Genomic DNA, 21385 nt, shown 5'->3' on the forward strand with positions numbered 1-21385 from the left:
ATCGGATACGTCATCGTTTACCACCGTTTGACAAGGGACTGTTACTTTTTCCGTTTTCCGGAAGCATGTGGTTAGTGCTCTACCGGTCCCGGTATCTGATGGCACTGGGATATCTGAGCCGTTGATATTGGTAGCCGTAGATTTTGCGTAGTGAAAGCCAGTCATCATGGGGCTAAGGGTAAGACACGTGGTGGAGTTATCAACAAGCTATTTCTTTGCGTTTTATTCAAGACCTCAAAAAGTACGTCCATCTTTTACTAGGAGTCTCTACAATTGGAAGGGAAAGGATGTATGGTGAACTTTCGAGGTGCGTCGAAGTCAATCTAGTCTTTCCCAAGTTAAATAGCTGAAATCTTTGCCGTTGATGGCGTGTTTACTTTAATTCATTGCGTTTTGAATTTAAATATTTATCTATTTGTGATATTCTTTAATTTTAAAGAGAAATTTTTATGAAACGCATGTTTATTTATAATCTTATGAGTCATTAATTCAAAACTATGTGTAAGACATTTTTTTTATATAGCGTTGTACTAGTGATCTCGAATGTCACGGTTGAAGAACTCATTTCACCTAAATCTTCTATTAATTTGGTATATTAAGATAAAATACTAGATTTTATTTACATGTAAAAGACTTCCTTCTTTACAAACAGATCATTACTCGATAGGTGTGTGTAACTTTTTGTTAACAAATGAGTCCTTACGTGTAAGGACTAAAAGAGTTAAGCAACGTTCACACAAAAATAGTTTGACAATACTGTGATTGAGATATATGCATATTGTAGCAGAAAATTTTAATAGGAACCAACTTTTGGTAAATGATACTTATCTTTTTAATGTTTGTAGACGTTCACAATCTATATTATTCTCTAATGTTACATTCTTATTACGCTACATATCACAATCTACATTATTCTTTAATATTACATTACTATTACATTTCATGTAGCAAACCACTTAAAGATTCATCAGTCTTTCTAGAATCTATATTTCTCCGTCCCAGAATTCCTTTAAACTCCTGTACGGACCAGAAGTATGATGAACAGGTGAGAGCCATCTGATCAGTCTTGCCTGCATAATTTGAAATCAATGTAGTTAGTTGGGAGAAAAGGCTACATAGAAATTATTAGTGCATGATTCGCTCGGGATAACGCAACAATGGCATCCTCCCCGTAGGTAAGTTAGGGCACAAATAGCAGTGAGAATAGAGAAGAATCAATTCCAGTGACGACTTACCTGCTCAATTTCAGAAAACTTGGCGAACAAGTCATCTGGGATAGACCAACCAAACACATCAAGGTTCTCCTTGATCCTCGCTTCATTGGTACTCTTGGGAAGAACACTATGACCCTTTTGCAGTCCCCAACGAAGAGCAACTTGTGCCGGAGTTTTGCCTAATTTCTCAGCGACTGTCACAAGAATCGGATTATCAAGGACTTCACCTTTGATCCATGTTGTTCCAGGAGAGCCAAGTGGTGAATATCCCTGAAAGCAAAATATATGATTATCTCCCATTTGAACATGCCAAGCAAATTAAATAAAACTATTACCCAATTACAGACAGGTATGTTGTAACTACTCAAGACAGACAATGCGATTCAGTATTTGCATACTCACAGAAAGGTGAACTCCCTTGGATTTACAGAAAGAACGTAGCTTGTCCTGCTGCCACGAAGGATGGCACTCCACTTGGTCGACAGCAGGAGGAACACGTGCAATATCCAGCAAATCTGACAGCTTTTTTGTGGAGAAATTGCTTACACCAATAGCTCGAGCCTTTCCCGAATCATAGAGTGTTTCCATTGCTCTCCAAGTCGCAGGGATATCAGGGTCAATAAAGTTTTCAAGGTTAAAACTTGTTGATGACCCCTTCTTCATCCGGATTGGCCAGTGTATCTTCAAAATTTTCAGCAGGTTCATCAGTTACAGCATAATAATGTCCACAGAATACCACAAGGAATTCAAGATGATGAGGTTGATTATATATGATTTTAACCTGATAATGTATAGCAAAATGCAGGTAACATAGCCAGACTCAGAAGGAATCAATGCATTTGAAGGTAACTTATAAGATCATACTACAGAAAACAGGTTACCATTCCATTCCTTCAAAAGGACCTCTGCACTAACTAAATTATAAAACAAAATGAAGGTAACTTATAAGATCACACTACGGAAAATAGGCTACCATTCCATTCCTTCAAAAGGACCTCTGCACTAACTAAATTATAAAACAAAATGTGTACAATTTAGTATCAGACTCTAACAGGCATGACTCGAGAGCAAGATCTAGACAGGTAATACGTACAAGGTACAAGTCAACATAATCCAGTTGCAAGTCTCTCAGAGTCCTGTCCAATGCCTCTGGTACATCTTCTGGAGCATGATCGGTATTCCTGTGGATAAACAACCAAAGCAGTATTCATCACGCCCTCATGGAAATTCCTCAAGATCTAGTACTCAGTTAAATTAGCATTAAACAAACCAGAGTTTGGAGGTAATCCACAAATCCTCGCGCTTCACCACGCCCTCTTCAAACAGTTTCTTCAGAACCAAACCAATCTACAAGAAATAAAAACATGTTGGTTAAACCAAATTCTGGTAACCACTCAAAGAATTAGTCTAACATGAATAATTCCAACTTTTATCTGGATTTGAATACCTAGAAATGCCCGCAAATTAATTCAATTTAAGAGGCAATGCAAGGCAATCAATCAGCTCTCAGAAAAGAAAAGAAAAAAACAGTTAAAACCCTAATGTTTGCAGTTGCTGGGAGCAATTTTCTTAACATGATTAAACACATAAAGACGAATGGCGCTCCTATAACGAAACCTGCAACAAATGTTCAGAGCTCGTTTGATAACAATTTCGTTTTTAGTTCTTAGTTTTCCTTATTAATTCTGTTAGATACAGATCCCTCCATCACTTTTCTCTACTCTTTTTCTCCATATATTTACTCTCTATCTCCAGCACAAAAATTGTAATCCAAAAACTAAAAACGAAATAGTTAACAAACGAGGACTTAAATAACTAACTTAGTAAAAAGCAAGTGCAATTACCTCCTTCTCATTGCCGTAGATTTGAGCACAATCAATATGCCGATACCCCGCCTGCAATTATTAAAACCACAAATTCACTTATCTACCGCAAATGTTCGATTTTTCAGTTAGAAGAAACACAAAATGATATGAGTAAAGTAAGGGAAAGAAAAATACCTTGACGGCGGCGTGAACCGCGTCGCCGACGACGCCAGGGCTGGACTGCCAGGTCCCCAACCCTATCGACGGGATCTTAGCGCCGGTGTTCAGCTCGAAGAAACGAATGTCGTCAGCCATTTCTCCGGAGCGAGAGAGTAAATGTATAGAGAGAGAGAGAGAGAGAGAGAGACAGCGAGTGATCTCCATGGAAAGCGACTTCAAGCTCGTATATAAAGATAAAGGAGCCGGCGACTGATTGACGGAAGCCGATACGTCATCGTTTACGACTGATTGACGGAAGCCGATACGTCATCGTTTACGGCTGCTTGACAAGAGACTACTTTCCACTTTCGGAATGTGGTAGTGTTCCACTGGTCCTGGTATCAGATGGCACAGGGAGATCTGAGCCGTTGGTATGGAATACGCCACCTTTAGTAGTGAAAGCCAGTCATCGAGTGGCCAAGGGTAAAACACGTGGCGGAGTTATCAACCAGTTATTTCTTTGCATTTTATCCAAAGTCATAAAAAAAAGGACGTCGATCGTTTTCTAGGGGACTCGACAACTGGAATGGAAAAGGGATGTCTTGTGAGTTTTGGAGGTGTGTCAAAGTCAAACCAGTTTTTAATTCAATTTCATTACGCTTTAAGTTACAAAAGTTACGTGTAAGACTTTATTTTATATAACTTTGTATTAGTGATTTGCAATTCTGGGTAATCTGGGTTTCAGAGTGATGAGACCGATGATGATGAACTTCTTCAACAACATGGAAGACCAGGGCTTCACCATGGCCATAGACATCTCATCAACCCACTCAAGGCGTTCCGCAAGACCCTGACGGGTGAAAGCAAGTTAGCCAATGCCAATTTCTTCACCTACTTAAGGACGATTTCGATGACACCGACATCAACTGAACCAGCAAGCCAAGTCATCTTCCTCTCTATTATTTTGAAAAATTGGATACATAAAGATATGGATTTTAGTATGTGTTTTTGCAATCTATGATTTTTCTATGAATGATTGATGATTTTTCTATGTGATTTGCTGATAAATTAGACATTCTTCTATGAATGATTAATGTCCTTATTAGTCATTTTACACAGTCACATCAGTTTTATATAAAAGTTAACCAAATACTCTGAAACTGCTTTTTTTTACTAAAAGCACTTTTAGCATCATAGTTTACCAAACACTTATCTACTTTTTTTTTCACAACTGTTTATTCTCACAGCACAACAATCCCAAACTAGTCCTTATTTGGGTTAGCTTAACTTTTTAAAAAAGTGGGTATAAAAAAAAGTTGGAGCATTTTAAGTGTTTGGTAAACACTTTAAATTAGCCTTTTTTTTTCTTTTCAAAGTTATGGGTGAAAAAAAGCTGAAACCCAGAAGCTGGAAATAGCAGCTTAAACAAAACAACTATTTTGGTAAAACATGGGTGAACAGTAAAAAAAAAAGAAAAAAAAAGAACTTTTCAATTTTCCAATCCTACCTTCTTTCTCTCTATCATCAGTTGTGCTCTCCTCTTCTACCTCTCTCTCGCAACCTTCTATGTTTCTCCAGAAAAGTGTTCTCGCAGAATCTTGAGAAACCCTACCTAAACTCTCTCTCTTCCCTTTCGCTCCTCGCATCCACAGACCACTAGTCCAAGAGGAAAAGCGAGTTGAAGGAAAAGCAACTCAACAAACTGATTGGGAAGGATGATGGGGGAGTGGCAGCAGCAGTAGTAGCAAATAATCCACCGCAGTGTCACGGTTGATGAATTTGAGAATATTTAGAATAAAATACTTGGTATTTTTACATGTAAGAAGTTTTGCTTCTTTAGAAATAGATAATTACTCGATATGTGTGCATAACTTTCTGTTTTTATGTAGTCTAACGTGCGGTTAGGGAGAATAACAGATGGACTCCTTAAGTGTAAGGACTAAAGGAGTTGAACAATGGTCATACTAAAATATTCCAACAACACTGATTGAGATATATTTTATAAGCTGTGAATATACTTGATTATGCAATTCCCAACTAGCTTCATTCAAGCTCAGAAAAAGTAAATAATCATAGTTCACTATCAGTTGTTCTTTTTTTATTAAAAAATAAAAAGAAAAAAGAAGAAGAAGAGATATGTTTGTTAAAGCAGAAAATTTAATATGAATTAACATTTGGTAAATGACACTTGTCTTTATAATGTTTGAAGATGTCTCAAATTCTTTTGACACCCATTATTCTCATTAAAAAAAAATAATAATAATGAACTTCATAGCACTAATAATACAGGAGAACATAGCAAATTGTTGTTTGTGTTCAATTTTAGTGGGTGTGGCTTTAATATTACGTATCATTTAATGTCGCGAGTATATTATGTTTGATTTATACAATTATTTAGATATTCTATTTTCAGTTTCAGCTATTATTATATGTATTATTCAATGCTACGTAGCATTGAAGAAAAATTGCTGTTTTGGTCACAAAACAATCATGAATACATTCCTAATTTCCTATAGAAATGGCCAGTGTTTTTTGCACCTTGATTTTCACCCCTAGGCTCCTTTTCTGCAAAAGGAGCAAACGTGATTGTGAAAGACTATGAGAGCCATTGTTAAAGGCAAGGCAGAGAAATCGGACCACCACTAGTTGGTTTCTGTAACATTGTACAGAGATGAGAAAAAAAGCATGTTTGGAAAGAAAATTGAACAAGCAACAGTGAACAGTTCCACCATTTCAACACCTAACAGATGCAACATTTTCGACCTGCGGCAATATCTTCACGTACAGGATAATCCTCCCCGACTTACTATACTCAAGACATTCCTAACATCAAGGTTCTGCTCATTACTCGCCGTCCCATAGTTCTTCCACGGTCCTGTATGCACCTAGAGTCTCATGCACGAAACCAGTACCTTTAATAAGCCTCTCCTGCATGATCAATCAAAAAGAACATTGAATTCAACCATCCAAAAGAAACTAAACCCCTTTTGCATACTAGAAAACCAATGTCTCTACTTCTTATTTACAAGGTCGAATAACTACGAATATGCAAATTATCATAAAGTCACAGCTTACAAGTGCCTAATCAATATGATCATTCAAATGATACATCGAACAAACTTGACTGACGGAAGGTTGTCTTATAATGACAATCAAGTGCAAAAACTAAGACAAATAGAACAAGAAATAAGGAATGAAAAGAAGGGGGAAAGGCACTTGCCTGATTAATTTCAGAAAACTTGGCAAACAAGTCTTCAGGTATAGACCAATCGAAAATATCAAAATTTTCCCGTATCCTTTCTGGATTTGTGCTTTTAGGCACTAGACTGTGGCCCATTTGCAGCCCCCACCGAAGAGTCACTTGGGCAGTAGTCTTGCCCAATTTTTCTGCTACCAAATTCACAATAGGATTCGTAAGGACCTTGTTCCTCGCCAATGGTGCAAATCCCTGGAATAGGACAAATATATCAGTAGTTAGCCACTGCGGCAAAGATTGAGAACTAGTACATTGTGTTTTCAATGCATTCACACAAGTTTATGTCATGGCATCAGTAGTCTAACAGTAGATAACTGCTGAGGAGATATTACTACCTATAAGAACAACAAACGACTTTATATCAGCATACTCACAGTTAAGTGAATTCCCTTGGCTTTACAGAAAGCGTGCAGCTTTAGTTGCTGCCAGTGAGGGTGCAATTCCACTTGATTAACTGCAGGAGGTATTCGTGCCACCTCCAACAGATCTCCGAGCTTCTTTGAAGAGAAATTGCAGACTCCAATGGCCCTGGCCTTGCTAGAATCAAAGAGTGCCTCCATTGCTTTCCATGTACTGGGTATATTAGGTTGGGTTAGGTTGTGAGGATCAGAGCCAACTGACCCTTTCTTCATGCTCACTGGCCAGTGCACCTATACCAAAGATTTTTGTCACATTCGATTGCAAATGAACAACTCAAATACTCTCTATGAACGCATCAAAACTTAATAGGTTTGCTAGTGAAGCTCCCAAAGTCTCAGTCTCTTCAAATTCGGTTTGATTATTACATGGCATGTGATTACTTAATCATTTATTACCTCCAAAAGCAAAATAGTAAAGCAGAAATATGAAGGATCGCTTTCTGGTGACGTCTTTTTGGTGCATGCAAAACTAAAAAGGGAAAGATTAAAGGTGGAGGACATACAAGATAAAGATCCAGATAGTCAAGTTGCAAGTCTTGCAAAGTCTTGTCAAATGCCTTTGGTACATCTTCTGGTTCATGATCACTACACCTGCATTAATTGTAATCTTAACTAGAATGTGATGGTGAAGGCCATGATAATTGACAGCCGAGCAAACTAGCTTGTGAGCAGAGTATGAAATCACGCATCTAAGCGAAAGTGAAAACAAACCAGAGTTTGGAGGTGATCCATATGTCCTCACGCTTCACTACACCGTCATTAAATAGCTTTTTCAGAGCACCACCAATCTATATACATAAACCACAAAGTTTTTCAAAGTCTCAAAACAACTAGAGAAACTAAGGTAAGTCTTTAATAGTCCGGACTACTGAGAGTAGTCCGCCTTTATTACCCCATTAGATTGGTAAGTAAGAAAAAATAGTATCTCCACAATTCAATCTTGAGTGTTCAATTCCCGTTCTACTTAGTAGCTAGACCATCGAAGAAAAATTGGAGAAACTAATCTACAACTAGAGAAAAAACTTGGGTACGGCCGCCTACCCAATTTCTCACCTACAACGGAAATGTCATTGTGGTTGTATCCCAAACCATTACATACTATCATGCATTTATTTCCTAGATAGCTGTGCGTAATTTGCTTGGAATACCGCCACATTGGATCCCGTTTCAGTAAGTTCTTCTCCAAAACAACAATTTCTAGAAGAAAGTACCCAACAATATAAAATGTTCCAGCAAAAAATTGATAAGAAACAAAAGCATGAATTGTTGTGTTACCTCCTTCTCATTTCCATACAACCGAGCACAATCAATATGACGATACCCAATCTAAACACACAGAGCCCACAGGAAACAACTCAAAATTCAGCTCAGACTAATCAAATTATAAGCACGTAATTTAATCTTCCTGATCAGTATTTAGAATTAGTAATGATTGAGAAACTGAGAAAACAGCAGCTGTACCTTAATTGCGGCGGCGATGACGTCGCTGACGACATAAGTATCGGCGCGATATGTGCCCAAGCCGACGGAAGGAATCTTGGCGCCGGTGTTCAACTCAAAAAACCGAATTTCGTTCGCCATTTTTAGCTTCCCTCGCTGTCTGTGTGCTTGCTGCGATTTGAGATTGCAACTACTAATTGTGATTAGTAGTTAGATTAATCACAGATTATCTAAAGCTTACGAACCACTCTGCGTTTCGGTCGAGCACGAAATGGGAGATCGTTCAGCTTGAATTAATCTCCCCTCATGTGAAGATATTCTATTCCGGGGCGGGTTTCTTTCCTAAATGGGGTGACGTTGGAGAAATTTTTCTAGGTCACGGGTTCACCTGCTTTACTTTCGAGTACGAATTATTGACATCTGACACATAGGATGGCACCTATTATTTATTTTTTAATTAAACAACAAAAATATTATTTTTAGTTTTTTTTTTTTACCATCTACTTGTACCATTATTTGTACTGTCTTTATTAGAGATAAGACCCGTATGCATTGACGGACTCTACTTCTGTTCGAGAGATGTTATAAGTGATGATACAAATAGATAATAAGTATAACATTACTCATTAAATAAAGAACCTAGATTCATCCCCGTCATCTCTTCTATTACGCCCCACCCCACTCATTCCTCCCTTTTCCCTCATCTCTTCACGTTTTTTTTCTTTGTGCTATCCAATTCTCAGTCCTTATTCAACTTGCAAGTGACATTCTCAATACTTATTCAGCCTGCAAGTAGCATAATGATAGGGGATAAGAGGAAAGGAAGGAATAAGGGTAATGCTAGTGAGACTAAATTTGCAAACTAAATAATGTGTAAGTATATTTATTTTAAGTAATAAACCAATCATCAACTTTCATGTCTTTTAGTTTCCAAAACTTTGTCTCTAAATTTAGTCTCTCTAGCATTACCCTTGATACAATCCTAAATGAAGATCAACACTTCAAGTAAGAATCCTTATCACCATCAATTAGGGATATTCTCATCATCTTTCCAAGATATTATCTCTTAATTATACCCTATTTATACCTATCACATCCCTTATTTATACACTCATCTCTACCAAATTTTGGCCACTCCTCATAGGTGCGTGAGGCTTTAGTGTTTGATTTTGATTGTTTTGTAGCTACTTTTTCGTCAAGACTGAAGACAATGCAAATTATCTACTACACATAGCTCAATATTTTTGTATTTAATTTCTCTATAAAACTGATTCGATACAAAAATTCACTTATTTTTTGCTTCATATACTAACTCCCATGCACTTTTGCCAATTGACATCTAACAAATTGCCTAAAAGAAGAATAGCAACTAACTCAATTCTAATTGTGACTAAGGCAATCACAAATCACAACATTGCCCCCTCCTATAAGAACAACCTTGTCTTCAGGTTAGGATTAGAACTTAAAATATGGAACTTTTTCTAGTGTATTCATCATAATCCTCTCGACTCTGGTTGTCTGATCAAACCACTGCATCAAAACTCGAACTGCAAAAGCCTGGTTGATATTTGCAACCCATCCAAGATGTTGAAAAAAGAAAACAAACTCTAGAGCAGATGACTTCTCGAGAAACTTTGATGTCTCAGCTGGAAAGAATTTCTCCCTGCCATGTGATAAATGCAGATTATCTCTTATAATCGATCTTGGACCTTCCAAGCTCATTATCCTTGACCCACAGTAACAGAACCAGAGACGGGTTCGACATGAGTCCCAAAAAGGAACTGATTTGACGCGTAGGTGGAAGAATCCTTGACACCAACCTTAAACTTGACATTCCCAACAGGCTTAATAATGGGTTATTCCAGAGGTTATGCATCTTCATCCATAACCAGAGTCTCAACATCTTCACCGTAAACCTTTTCAATGGTTGATTAGTACTTTTTACCCTATGCAAGTACAACTTGGTTATCCATATCAACATCATTGGAGGCGGTCAACCACCCATTGGAACCAGTAATTGCATCGTCATCATCCGATGCAATCTCTTCATGCTTGTCTGGAATCTCATAATCTTTGTCCTCTATATCACTCTCTTTGTCAGACTTAATTTCCAGGCCTATATATTTACCAAACTCGTCGTATAAATTGTCATCCATCTTACCAAACCTAAAATGCTTGTAGGGCAGAGCTGAGAGTCGCAAGAACTGTTCGGAGTTTGGAGAAAGAGAGTGCGCTTGCAAATTTGTTATTTGTGGCTCTTTTTAATCCGACTCGTTTGACAATATATAATTTAATTTAATTTATACGTAGCTGTTGACCCTAAAAACTACCAAGCTTATGTGGCGTGCAAGTCGAGTAACTAATAAGTTAACTACGTCATTCGGGTATGCGTGGGGCATGCCAACTCATCGGTCAAGCTCGGCCGGGGGGTTAAATGTGTTGATGTGGCTTTGAGTGCACTGTTGACTTCTCGATCTTGCGACTGTAACCGAGGAAAGAGCACGTCTTGACCTTCGGGTTCTAAAGCCTGAAGATAAGGCTGCTAGTTTTGAGAAGTTCGCAAATCGTCAGCGTACGGCTCGGTCCCGGTAATTATATTCGTGAGAGTATAAGTACGCTAAATCGGTGTCAGATTATACTGACACAAATACTCAAAAGAGATAAATGTCTCGATGGTAAATGTGGTTCGGCAATCGGAGTGCCGAACTCTAAAATGTACCTGTGAATATCCAATCATAAAGCAAAACTTGGTGTTCAATGTGGCGAGCCTAGTAACCTATGACACTTCACTTCGTCGAGAATGCTGATGAGATGACCTCTACCAACAAGGACTCAAAAATCCTTGTCGATCGAGACTTGGATAAATAACCAGTTGGCCTTAAAGCAGTGTTGTCTATCCAAACTGAAGGTGCTCCTCGGTCGGCTAATTCTACGACTCTAGTGCTGTCTATGTAAACTGAAGATGTCGCCGGTTGCTTTCAAAGTGCTATTTATCCAAACTGAAAATGTGTTGGTAGGAAGAAAGGGGAAGAGGATAAAATCTCAAAGGTTGTTGAGAAGCTTTGCGTAGGGCAATTTGTGTGTTGATTTGGAGAGGATTTAATGATGCACTTCCTTTTCTATTTATAGCAGCGAACCCCCCTTATGGCCGAACTAGAGATATACTCGGATTAGAACTCTTCATCCTAATCTGATTAGGTTTCGACCAATCCTAACTCCTATAGGACTTTGAACCATGCTCTTTAACAAACCAGATTCATTCTTAATTCTAAGCACCTTCAGCTTTAAGACTCCTTTTTGGCATCCCAGATAACGTCTTTTGGGTTCGAGGCCTTCTGCAATTATGTTCGGGACATCTCAAGCTTTAATTCAAGTTATTTTGGGCTTCTTTTGGTCTCTTGAAGATCAAAAAATGTGGGATTCTTCTTGGCTATGCAGATTTCCCAAAGTTAGAATAAGAATGTATTTCCTAGTTATATTATGTGGGATTCTTTGTGGCTGGGCATATTTCCCAAAGTTAGAATATGAATGTATTTCCTAGTTATATTATTCTATTGTGTTTCCTATTTTTTAGAAGACCTTTTAGGGTTTTATTTTGTAGTAGTATAAATAAAGATATTTAGCCATTAGAGTCGGGAGAGAAAGAGAGGAGGAGAACGCACGCACTATTTTGGATTGACGATTCAAATTTATTTTCAAGGTGTTTTCTTTTCATGTTCTTAATAATATTCTGTTTTATGATTGTTGGTAGCTAGTTTCTTTTCCTAGGGCGAGCCCACGAGCCTTAACAAGAATATATAGTTTGTTTTCAATTTACTTATGATATTATGCATGCATGTTTTGAATTATTAATTACCGTTTTAAACTATCTAAGTGTCTTAGTGATTTGCGACCATTAGAATATTTAGAAAAGTAATTTGATGCAATTTTGGTTAGAAGGTTCCTTGAAATCGATGTTGGCTTTTTGTGGTTAATAATTGTAATTTCACTTAAGTAGAACACCATGTTTTAAGGGTTGCATGGTTTTTTAAAAGGTTTTCATAAAACTTAATGAGTCTTTCATGTTCATATTTGATTTGAATGTCCGGATGGGTTGCATGCATAGAAAAACTTTCTGAAAAAAAAAAACTTCAAAGTGCTATACTGGAATGCACTTGGATTTCTAATAATGGAAACTTTAACAAAAAGCTCTCAGTACTGTTTACTTTAACGAAAAATCACATTTTTACATTAAAAAGTCAATCATTCTACTATTCAATTTGCCCTTTATTTTATCTTTATCTTTAAAACTCTAAATTTTCAAATATTTTCCATTAGTTTTCTTTAAAAACGGTTTGTTTTATATTAGAAACACTAGTTCTTACGTATGTGCTTTCTACGTAAGCAAATCTATAGAGTTTTTGACATTTCTAAATATTCCAATGCGGTGTATATAACTTTTACTTCTCTTAATATAATTAAACGGTTCTAATGATTTTACAGTGCATTGGTTTCTATGGATCCTCATTCTCTTTCAACGTCTGAGGTGTCAACTCTTTTGAATTGGAAGTACTTTTAAAATGACTAAAGATGTTTTTAGCGAAAATATTTTTGAGTTCTAAAAGCATTTCAAGTGATTTGCAAGAATTATTTAAGTGTTCTTCCAAGATTCACTTTTATTTTTACCAGAATTCACCAGAAAGCACTAAATTGGTTCTATAAATATTTTCACCAAAAAACTTTCAGTTATTTTAAAAACAGTTCCAAATGAGCTCATAATTGAATGCCATTATTTGGACAAACTGTTTGTGAAATGCCTCATAAAGTATGCACAACCTTATTGCCTAAAACTTGGTATTTCTGGCTCCGTAGAAGGTGACATTTTGCAGATGCCATTACATCAAATGGTAATTGATATCAATAATTCATGACAGAAGAATCCGAAAAGGTTTGATATTTCAATTATTCTGAATAATCTTTATTAGAACAATGCTTAACACAAGTACCAGAGCTTATGAATTCACCCTTTTGAAAATCAAGCTACAACCAAACAGGCTAAGACATTAGAGGAAATAAAAATGCCGAATGTTTCTAACATCCGCCCATCCAGGCTATGCTCCTCACAATTCGCCGTCCCAGAGTTCCTCGATGGTCTTGTAGGCACCGTGCGTGTCGTTGACAAATCCAGTACCTTTAAGTAGCCTCTCCTGCAAGGAATTACAGGGAAACTTTAGCAAAGTCGAATCACAACAAGCTTATAAATAGGCCTAAACCCATTGGATATGTACAACGACACAGATAAATTATACTAGCAGATGCTACAAAACCGAATCTTTTTAAACAGAAATTTCATTCATCATTCAGGCATGATATACACCAAGAAGAAGAAAAGACGGGTTGAATTTGGCTGAGTACTTGCCTGCTTTACTTCAGCGAAGTTTGCAAGCAAGTCTTCAGGTATAGACCAGTCAAAGACATCAAAGTTTTCCTTGATCCTTTCCTCCTTTGTGCTCTTAGGCAGAACACTGTGGCCCGACTGTAATCCCCACCGGATAGCCACTTGAGCAGGAGTCTTTCCCAGCTTCTCTGCTACCGACAATAGGATTGGATTCTTAAGGACATCACCCTTAATGCTGCTTGTGCCTGGGGATCCCAGTGGTGAATATCCCTGATATAAGAAATTCATTACAAAATTATACCAGCAAGCAGCAGCGTGTGAGTTTTGAAATCAACGTTTTACTGTATTAATGAATACTCACACTTAAGTGGACTCCCTTGGATTTACAGAATTCATGCAGCTTCTGCTGCTGCCATTGAGGGTGGCTTTCCACTTGATTAACAGCAGGAGGGATGCGCGCCACTGCTAACAGGTCTCCTAGCTTTTTGGTAGAAAAATTGCTAACCCCAATAGCCCTGGCCTTGCCAGAATCATATGCTCCCTCCAGTGCTTTCCAAGTACTGGGAATGTCAGGTTGGTCAAGGTTTTCAGGCTTAAAACCAACTGAACCACTCTTCATCTTGACAGGCCAGTGGATCTACAATAATTTTATGCACGTTCAGTGACAAATACACAACAATTTTTCCAATTTATATGCAGCTAGTGAGACTTGCAAGCTTGTTGTATTGCGTCCTTATTACCAGATACAACACAGTCCAAAACTAACTAAAGCATAAACCAATGTTAATTTTAATTTCGAAGAAATCATTCTATTCATGTATATAATAAATGTCGTTTTGTCAAAGATTTCACATATTTTGTGTTGGTATGTCGAACTCTCATCTGAATGTACGATCCAAATTCGAAACTCATACACCAGCAAACGAAGATATCATATTGTTTGACAAAAGATTATCCTCTGTATGTATCATGTATGCATGTATATACATATGTACGTATTAAGAACGAGTATTTAAATGTGCCTAACATACCAGATACAGATCGAGATAATCGAGTTGCAAGTCCTGCAGGGTACTATCTAGTGCCTTTGGCACATCTTCTGGTGCATGATTGCTACACCTGCACAGTGCAGACAAATGTAATTTCAAATTCAACCTTTCCAATCAGATAGTAAAGACCCGAGAGCCAAGAATTCAATAGGAAAACGCACATAAACAGAACCCGCTACAAACTTTTTCGCAAAAACAAAACTGGGACAGTAAACCGACAATAAGTTGTATATAAAGTTATAAATCTAGTGTTTGGATTAAAAGTTCGTAACCAGTTTCATTCATGTATGTTTCCGGAGTTATTAACATATTGCAAACAGACCAGAGTTTTGAAGTGATCCACAAGTCCTCCCGCTTCACTACACCATCATCGTAAAGCTTCTTCAGAGCAAACCCAATCTACAAAATTCACGAAATTATGATCGGTCACTGTTTCATTGTCACACCAATTAATTCTCTAAACCAGATTAATTAAGCTGATAAGTGTTAACCCCAAATAATAAAAAAATACCTCCTTTTCATTTCCATAAGCTTGAGCACAATCAATATGCCTATATCCGATCTACATTAAAACGAACGTGCAATTAATAATCAAAACTGAACTTTTTTTTTTGTAATTGGAATTCAAAATTAAGCCAACGGAAAATACCTTAATGGCTGCGGTGACGGCAGCAGCGACGACGCCAGGCTCGGCCTGCCAGGTTCCCAGTCCGACTGACGGAATCTTGGCCCCAGTGCTGAGCTCAAAGAACCGAATTGCTTTCGCCATTTTCCGCTTTTTGTGTTTTGTTTGCAGAAAACTTCACACCTGCTACGATTGTAATTGGCTCAGTTCGTATTTATAGCGGGAGGAAAACGGCTAAAGGGCAAATGAATCACGTCAGTTTACACACGTCGCATAAAAGGCCAACATTTAAAGCGGAAGAATGCATTGTTTGACCAAAAACTAAACGGAAAACGTCGCTATTCGTAAGTTTTCTTTTCAGTTTTCACATACAATGTATTATTGAAATCGAAATGCAAATTAATAATATTTTTTGAAGGAAACTTTATTATTATTTTTTTTTAATTTTATACACCGCATCATATTAGTAATGTAATGTATTTCCACATAACTATTATGGAATTTATTAATTATGAAATTTAAAACTTTCATTTATATGGGATATGTCAAAAGAAAGAAATTTTATTATATTCAAATGGAAATATTTACATTTGAAGCCCAGTATTAAACAATCATTATGGCTCAAGACCATCCCAATTATGAAAGCTCCCTTCCCAGGCAACAAACGAAGTCATTAGATGCGCTGCCTTGTTGCAAACACAAGAAGCAAAGACAAATTCTACTGACCTCATCAGTTATTTCAAACATTGAACATCAAAGAGGATGCCTTCAATCACATCAAGTTGAGTTTTTCCGTTAAGCAAATGCACATTTTGTGGAAATTTTCCATTTTCCATTTTATGGGAATATGGTTTAAAATTGTCTACCTCTTCGAATATATATAGCACCCACAACGAGTTACGACTTACGAATCTTCTAATATATATCATTCAAACAAATTAAAATACTCAAAATATCAAAAATTAACTAAAAAGAGAGGGTTTTTTTTTTTTTTTTCCTTTCTTAAACAATATATACACTAAGAGGGTGAGGGAGTGAATTTAAGCATATTGTTGCTAACTCATTGCGAGTCTTGGCACACCCCCTCTCTTTTAGTATAGATAATATAGTTTGTTAAAAAAATCAATGATAATAATAAAAATGCGGAACCCCTCTTAATGTAAATAATATTGTTTGTTAGAAAAAAAAATCTATAATAATAATAATAATAATAATAATAATAATAATAATAATAATAACAATAATAATAATAATGCTTAAATTGCTAATATGGACAAAAGCTAAAAGACTTTCATCAAAATTTAAAAATCAATAATATTTCAATCAATAAACATTGGTTGTTAGGACCACGTCCTAATTTTTCCAATTTTTAATTTCATACTCGACGTTACTAGTAGTTGGAATGAGGTACACTTCCAAATTCGGGGGATAAAATGAAATTCTCGCTATAAGTTGGGTGTTTTTTTTGTTATATTTACAACCAAAATTAGGGGATGATGTATTCAAACTCTTATCATTTGCAAAATTAAGATACTTTTGGTATGTCAACAAGTTCATAGTATTACTAATAAAGGTGGTTTAAACATGTGAACTAAAAATCTACAAATTCTCTGGTTAGAAGATGCGATTACGGGATAGATGAATCAGGGTAAATAGGGTAGATGAATACATAAGAAGACTTCGAAAGAGACTTAAAAAAAAAAAAAAAAAATTAGTATCCGGTCACTGGTTACAAATGTTCACTGACTGAAACCTTATTAGTTTTCAAAATTTGATAAAAGTCCCTAGCATTAATGCAATAATGAATTTACATGTCAGTTACATAATTTAGGATTTTAATCGCACACCTTTATTGAACTCCTAACTAATTTTCAATTCAAAACATTTCCAAAAAATAAAAAATAGAATAAGTTTTTATCCCTTAATTTTTTATAAAAAGGTTTCCAATTTTTAATCTTATATGTACCCATTCATGTAATTTTTCAATTTTAATCTTAAAATGTACCAATTCTTAAATATACCAATTTGTTGTATGTAAAATGTAACCTTTTTTTAATAAAATCTATTCAATTTTTTTCTAATCCATTTTTAAACTTATATGGGTACATACTTTTTCTTGATTTGAGAATGTATACATGTCAAGTTTGATCAAAGAAATTTACTAATGTTATTAAGCTTAATATCTATTATTTTTTGTGTGGTTTTGAAGAATGTACCCATTTTATATTTACACACACACACACACACACACACACACTCACACAAAATATATTGGAGAGTATAATTTATATTTTAGTAATTTTAATCCATAAATTATGGGTTTTTTTATATTTAAAATCTCATTAATATAAACGACTATAAATTTAAATTTTTAATCTAAAAATATAGTAACCTACATAGAAATACATTATCAAATTAATTTTAAGAACTTCGATAAAAAATTGAAAAACCAACAAGGTTTGAGTCAAAGAATATTAATAGTTAAGGACCGCATTCAAAATGTCCATAAAAAAAATATTTAGAGCTGATGAAAAACTTAGTACAAAATCAAGCGCAGTATTGTTCTAACATTCATACATCTAAGGCCAATCTCGGCCAGCCATGTGCCCAGTCCGACCAACGGAGTCGTACCAGTGTTGAGCTCAAAAAAGCGAATTGCTTTCGCATTTTTCGCTTTGTGTTTTGTTTGCAGAAAGCTTCACCCCTGGTGCGATTTTAAATGGCTCGGTTGTTATATATAGGGCGAGGAAGACGGCAAAGGGGCAGATGAATCACGTCGGTCTTCACATGCATTGTTTGGCCAAAAACTAAACAGAAGACGTTGCGTTTATATAAGTTTTCTTTTCAGTTTTCACATGCAAGGTATTATTGAAATGGAAATGGAACGTCATACTGACGGTGACCGACCATTGACTTATTTTACGTAAGTTACTCTTAAATTGTATTGACTCTTCGTGTTCGGCAGGAATTGTGGTTGTATACCTCAACTCAAAAGGCTTGCTTAGAAGTATTTGTAAATTTACATAGAATGTTTTTGATGAAATTAATTTTGAGTTTTAAAAATATTTTAAGTATTTTTTTAAAGAAGTATCATATATGTGTTTCTTGTAAGAAGCACAAGTATTTTATCATGATCCACTTTAATTTTTACTAAGAATTGGTTTGGAAAATTTTCAACAAAAACGCTTTCAATCATTTAAAATCACTTTCAAACGAACCCTAACTTTTATACGAGACTTTGGATGTAACAACCCGTCCAGAATTTTTACGAAATTTGAAATGAGGGTAAATTGGTAATTTCACGTCAGGAGATTTTTTTCCTTTTTTTTTTTTTTTTTTTTTTTTGTGTGCGTGTTTGTTTTCTTTTGGGCTTGCTTAGTGCGCCAATGGGGGCCCACCCTAGCTTTTTGGTCCCCGACTCTCTTTCTTTTCTCTTTCTTCTCTCCCTATGAAGTTCTCTCTCATCTTTGTCTTTCTTTCCTTCCCCGAGCACACCCACATGCACGAAGGACTACCAATCAGCCACCTCCAACCTTCCCTTTCTCTCTCTAATCTCCCTCATCCCTCTCGGACTCTCTCACATCTCTCGTCCCTCTTCTTCCTCTGCAAGTGCAGGCACTGAGACCACCACCACCACCATCGTATGTCAACAAATCCGGCGAGTTCCACGATTTCCGATTAGGTGAGCCTTGGAGTCACTTTTCTTTGCCTTAAATTGATGTTTGGTTTGATTGCCAAGTCTGTATACTCGTTGTTGTGAAGGATTAACACGAAATTGACTCGAAGTAACAAACCCAGTTTTTTGACGACTTTTGAGTGGTTTTCCGGCCAACTCCAGCCACGACCAAGAACACCAATGGTATATTTCTATTCCCTTCCTTCGTAGCTTCAAATCCATATATGGCATGCTAGTTATAGTTGTGACATGGAGCTAATCAGACTCCGTTTATCTTTCTGGCCATTTTTGCAGAAATCAGCTAACCCATGGCCTAAAACCCGGTTGACCTGACCCGCAACCCAGAATTGGATCCAACTCGACCCAGACCCGATGGAATATTTTTTAGAATATTTTGTTAGGGAATATTCCTTATGTTGACTTTTACGAAATTTGCTCGACACCCCTCTTAGGGTATTTTGACACCCTGATTCCAAATCTGGGTTCCGTTTTCCCAAATTCAATCATTTTAGTAGGGCTTTACTAATTGGTCCATGTATGTGCTTAGGTGTGTTTATCAATGGCAATTCCGTCCTCCCTAGTTCGAACGTCTCTTCAATGATGGATTATCTGTGAGTGGACTCCTTCTAAAATGCATGATTTTATTACTAGAACTGCATACTTGAAAATCATGATTTTATGACTACGGTTTATGAAAAGTTTACTGAGTTATTGGATTTACGCTTTATGAAATATCATGCTTTATCGAGTTTACATTACTAAGATATTTATGAATATGATTTATGATATGATGTTTGAGCTATTGAGCTCTGATGATATATATTTTGGAAAGATTATGTTCATAATTTTCTATGCTTACTTAGTGGTTATTCATACTTTATGCCTTCAAGCAGGAGATGTAGTGCCTACGGGTGAATGATATATATATGCCTTCAGGCGGGTGATGTAGGGCATTCGGGCAAAATATTTATATATGCCTTCAGGCAGGCGATGCAGGGCCTTTGGGCGGAAGATTTATTTATGCGTTCGGGCGTGCGATGTAGGGCCTTCGAGCGGAAGATTTATATATACCTTTGAGCAGGTGATGTAGGGCCTTTAAGTAATTGTGATACCACTACTAAGCACACTATATACGATATATGTTTTATGGCAGGTTATGCTATATGAGTTTTCTAAAACTGGGGATTAGTAGGTTTAGGTTGAAGAATAATTGTTTTCGTATTACTTATATATAAACTTGGTCCACTCATACTTTGTTTTGCATACCCTTCAGGACTTAGAATTGAGGCGTACAATCCTGGCGTCAGGGCACTCCTGCATCGATATCTTCGAGTCCTGTCGGTGTAGGACCCATTCCTTTGTTCGTACCTTTTCATAGTATTTCTTCTACAATATTCTTGATTAGTTGTATACTCTGAACACGTTCCCACTTTTGCATATTCTTTATTAGTAAAATTTACGTGTTTTATTTACGTTTGTTCTTTCTTCATAACTTACATGCATGTTAATATGGCTTCGTCACCTTCGGGTGTCTGCCAACATGTGCCTACCATGATGTTTGTAGAATATCGGGGTCGGGTGTGTCATTGAATGTGGTCCTTATTCAACTACGACATAGTGGTACATTCTACAATAGAAGGAAAAAAAAAAAAAAAAAAACAACGTATGTGCATATTCAACTACGGCACATGATTAGTAAGCAAATACAACAAGCAAATGATCATTTTTTTTAACAAAATAATTTACTATTATTAAGGGGAGGGAAGAGTCTGAAACCATTACAAAATTTAGGGAAATGAGAGTTTAACTTCGGGATACATAGGTAGAAATCCAACACACTATCCACAAAGAAATTTTACCACATGTAAGCAAATGATATCGTACCATTTGAATATGTAAAATCTATTTACAGCAAGAAGAGTGGAGAAAAAATGTCTACCTCTTCGAAACGGGTTAGGAATCTTATATATATCATTCAAACAAATTAAAATAATTAAATATAAAAAATTAACAAAAAGAAGAGTTAGAAAAGAAAACACCAGATATTCATGGAGGGAGATAATTGCCTAAAAAAAGAAGATTACAATCAATAAATATTGATTATTAAGGACCGCATTCTAATTTTTCCAACTTTTAATTTCATACTCAACATGATAGTTTGAATGAGGTACACTTCCAAACTCGGGGATATAAAATGAAATTCTTGCTATAAAGTTGGGTACTTTTTGTTTTTTTCACAACCAAAATTAGGGGATGAGTTATTAAAATAAAATAAAATAATTAGGGTACGAGTTATTCAAAGGGAGTTTTAACGAAAAATCCGCGGCACTATTTACTTTAACGAAAAACCATATTTTTACACTAA

The 21385-nt window shown here is 36.2% G+C and overlaps 3 protein-coding genes and 2 long non-coding RNA genes across 7 annotated transcripts; 2 read left to right on the forward strand and 3 right to left on the reverse strand.

Annotated features, from left to right (window-relative positions):
• Window positions 1-791: 791 nt before the first annotated feature.
• On the reverse strand, window positions 792-3406 carry LOC137744753 (NADPH-dependent aldo-keto reductase, chloroplastic). 2 transcript variants are annotated; one of them, XM_068484547.2, is made up of 7 exons: window positions 3215-3403; window positions 3059-3109; window positions 2485-2561; window positions 2308-2395; window positions 1617-1895; window positions 1236-1484; window positions 792-1070 (listed from the first exon to the last, which is right to left on the reverse strand). In XM_068484547.2, the coding sequence occupies exons 1-7, from the start codon at window positions 3401-3403 to the stop codon at window positions 984-986; spliced, it is 1020 nt and encodes a 339-aa protein (XP_068340648.2). In that variant the 3' UTR covers window positions 792-983. The 2 variants fall into 2 exon arrangements, with proteins under 2 accessions (XP_068340648.2, XP_088537567.1); XM_088681441.1 differs by lacking the exon at window positions 3059-3109 and having other exon boundaries at window positions 3215-3406.
• A 68-nt stretch (window positions 3407-3474) lies between these two features.
• LOC148692261 (uncharacterized) lies at window positions 3475-5180 on the forward strand. Its single transcript, XR_015954211.1, has 2 exons — window positions 3475-3795; window positions 3924-5180. It is a non-coding gene; the product is annotated as an uncharacterized LOC148692261 (long non-coding RNA).
• Window positions 5181-5786: 606 nt separating this feature from the next.
• On the reverse strand, window positions 5787-8711 carry LOC137744929 (NADPH-dependent aldo-keto reductase, chloroplastic). Its single transcript, XM_068484747.2, has 7 exons — window positions 8315-8711; window positions 8129-8179; window positions 7565-7641; window positions 7357-7444; window positions 6809-7084; window positions 6399-6626; window positions 5787-6106 (listed from the first exon to the last, which is right to left on the reverse strand). The coding sequence occupies exons 1-7, from the start codon at window positions 8432-8434 to the stop codon at window positions 6023-6025; spliced, it is 924 nt and encodes a 307-aa protein (XP_068340848.2). The 5' UTR covers window positions 8435-8711; the 3' UTR covers window positions 5787-6022.
• Window positions 8712-13196: 4485 nt separating this feature from the next.
• LOC137745399 (aldo-keto reductase family 4 member C10) lies at window positions 13197-15546 on the reverse strand. Its single transcript, XM_068485352.2, has 7 exons — window positions 15369-15546; window positions 15231-15281; window positions 15042-15118; window positions 14702-14789; window positions 14032-14307; window positions 13692-13940; window positions 13197-13479 (listed from the first exon to the last, which is right to left on the reverse strand). The coding sequence occupies exons 1-7, from the start codon at window positions 15486-15488 to the stop codon at window positions 13393-13395; spliced, it is 948 nt and encodes a 315-aa protein (XP_068341453.2). The 5' UTR covers window positions 15489-15546; the 3' UTR covers window positions 13197-13392.
• A 3237-nt stretch (window positions 15547-18783) lies between these two features.
• On the forward strand, window positions 18784-20492 carry LOC137744178 (uncharacterized). Of its 2 annotated transcripts, none has more exons than XR_015954030.1 (4): window positions 18784-19203; window positions 19315-19631; window positions 19911-20101; window positions 20294-20492. It is a non-coding gene; the product is annotated as an uncharacterized LOC137744178 (long non-coding RNA). The 2 variants fall into 2 exon arrangements; XR_011069599.2 differs by having other exon boundaries at window positions 18787-19203; window positions 19914-20101.
• Window positions 20493-21385: the final 893 nt, after the last annotated feature.

Source organism: Pyrus communis, chromosome 12 (genome assembly GCF_041283825.1).
Source record: "Pyrus communis isolate YQ-2024b chromosome 12, ASM4128382v1, whole genome shotgun sequence".
In the NCBI taxonomy this organism is placed as follows: domain Eukaryota; kingdom Viridiplantae; phylum Streptophyta; class Magnoliopsida; order Rosales; family Rosaceae; genus Pyrus; species Pyrus communis.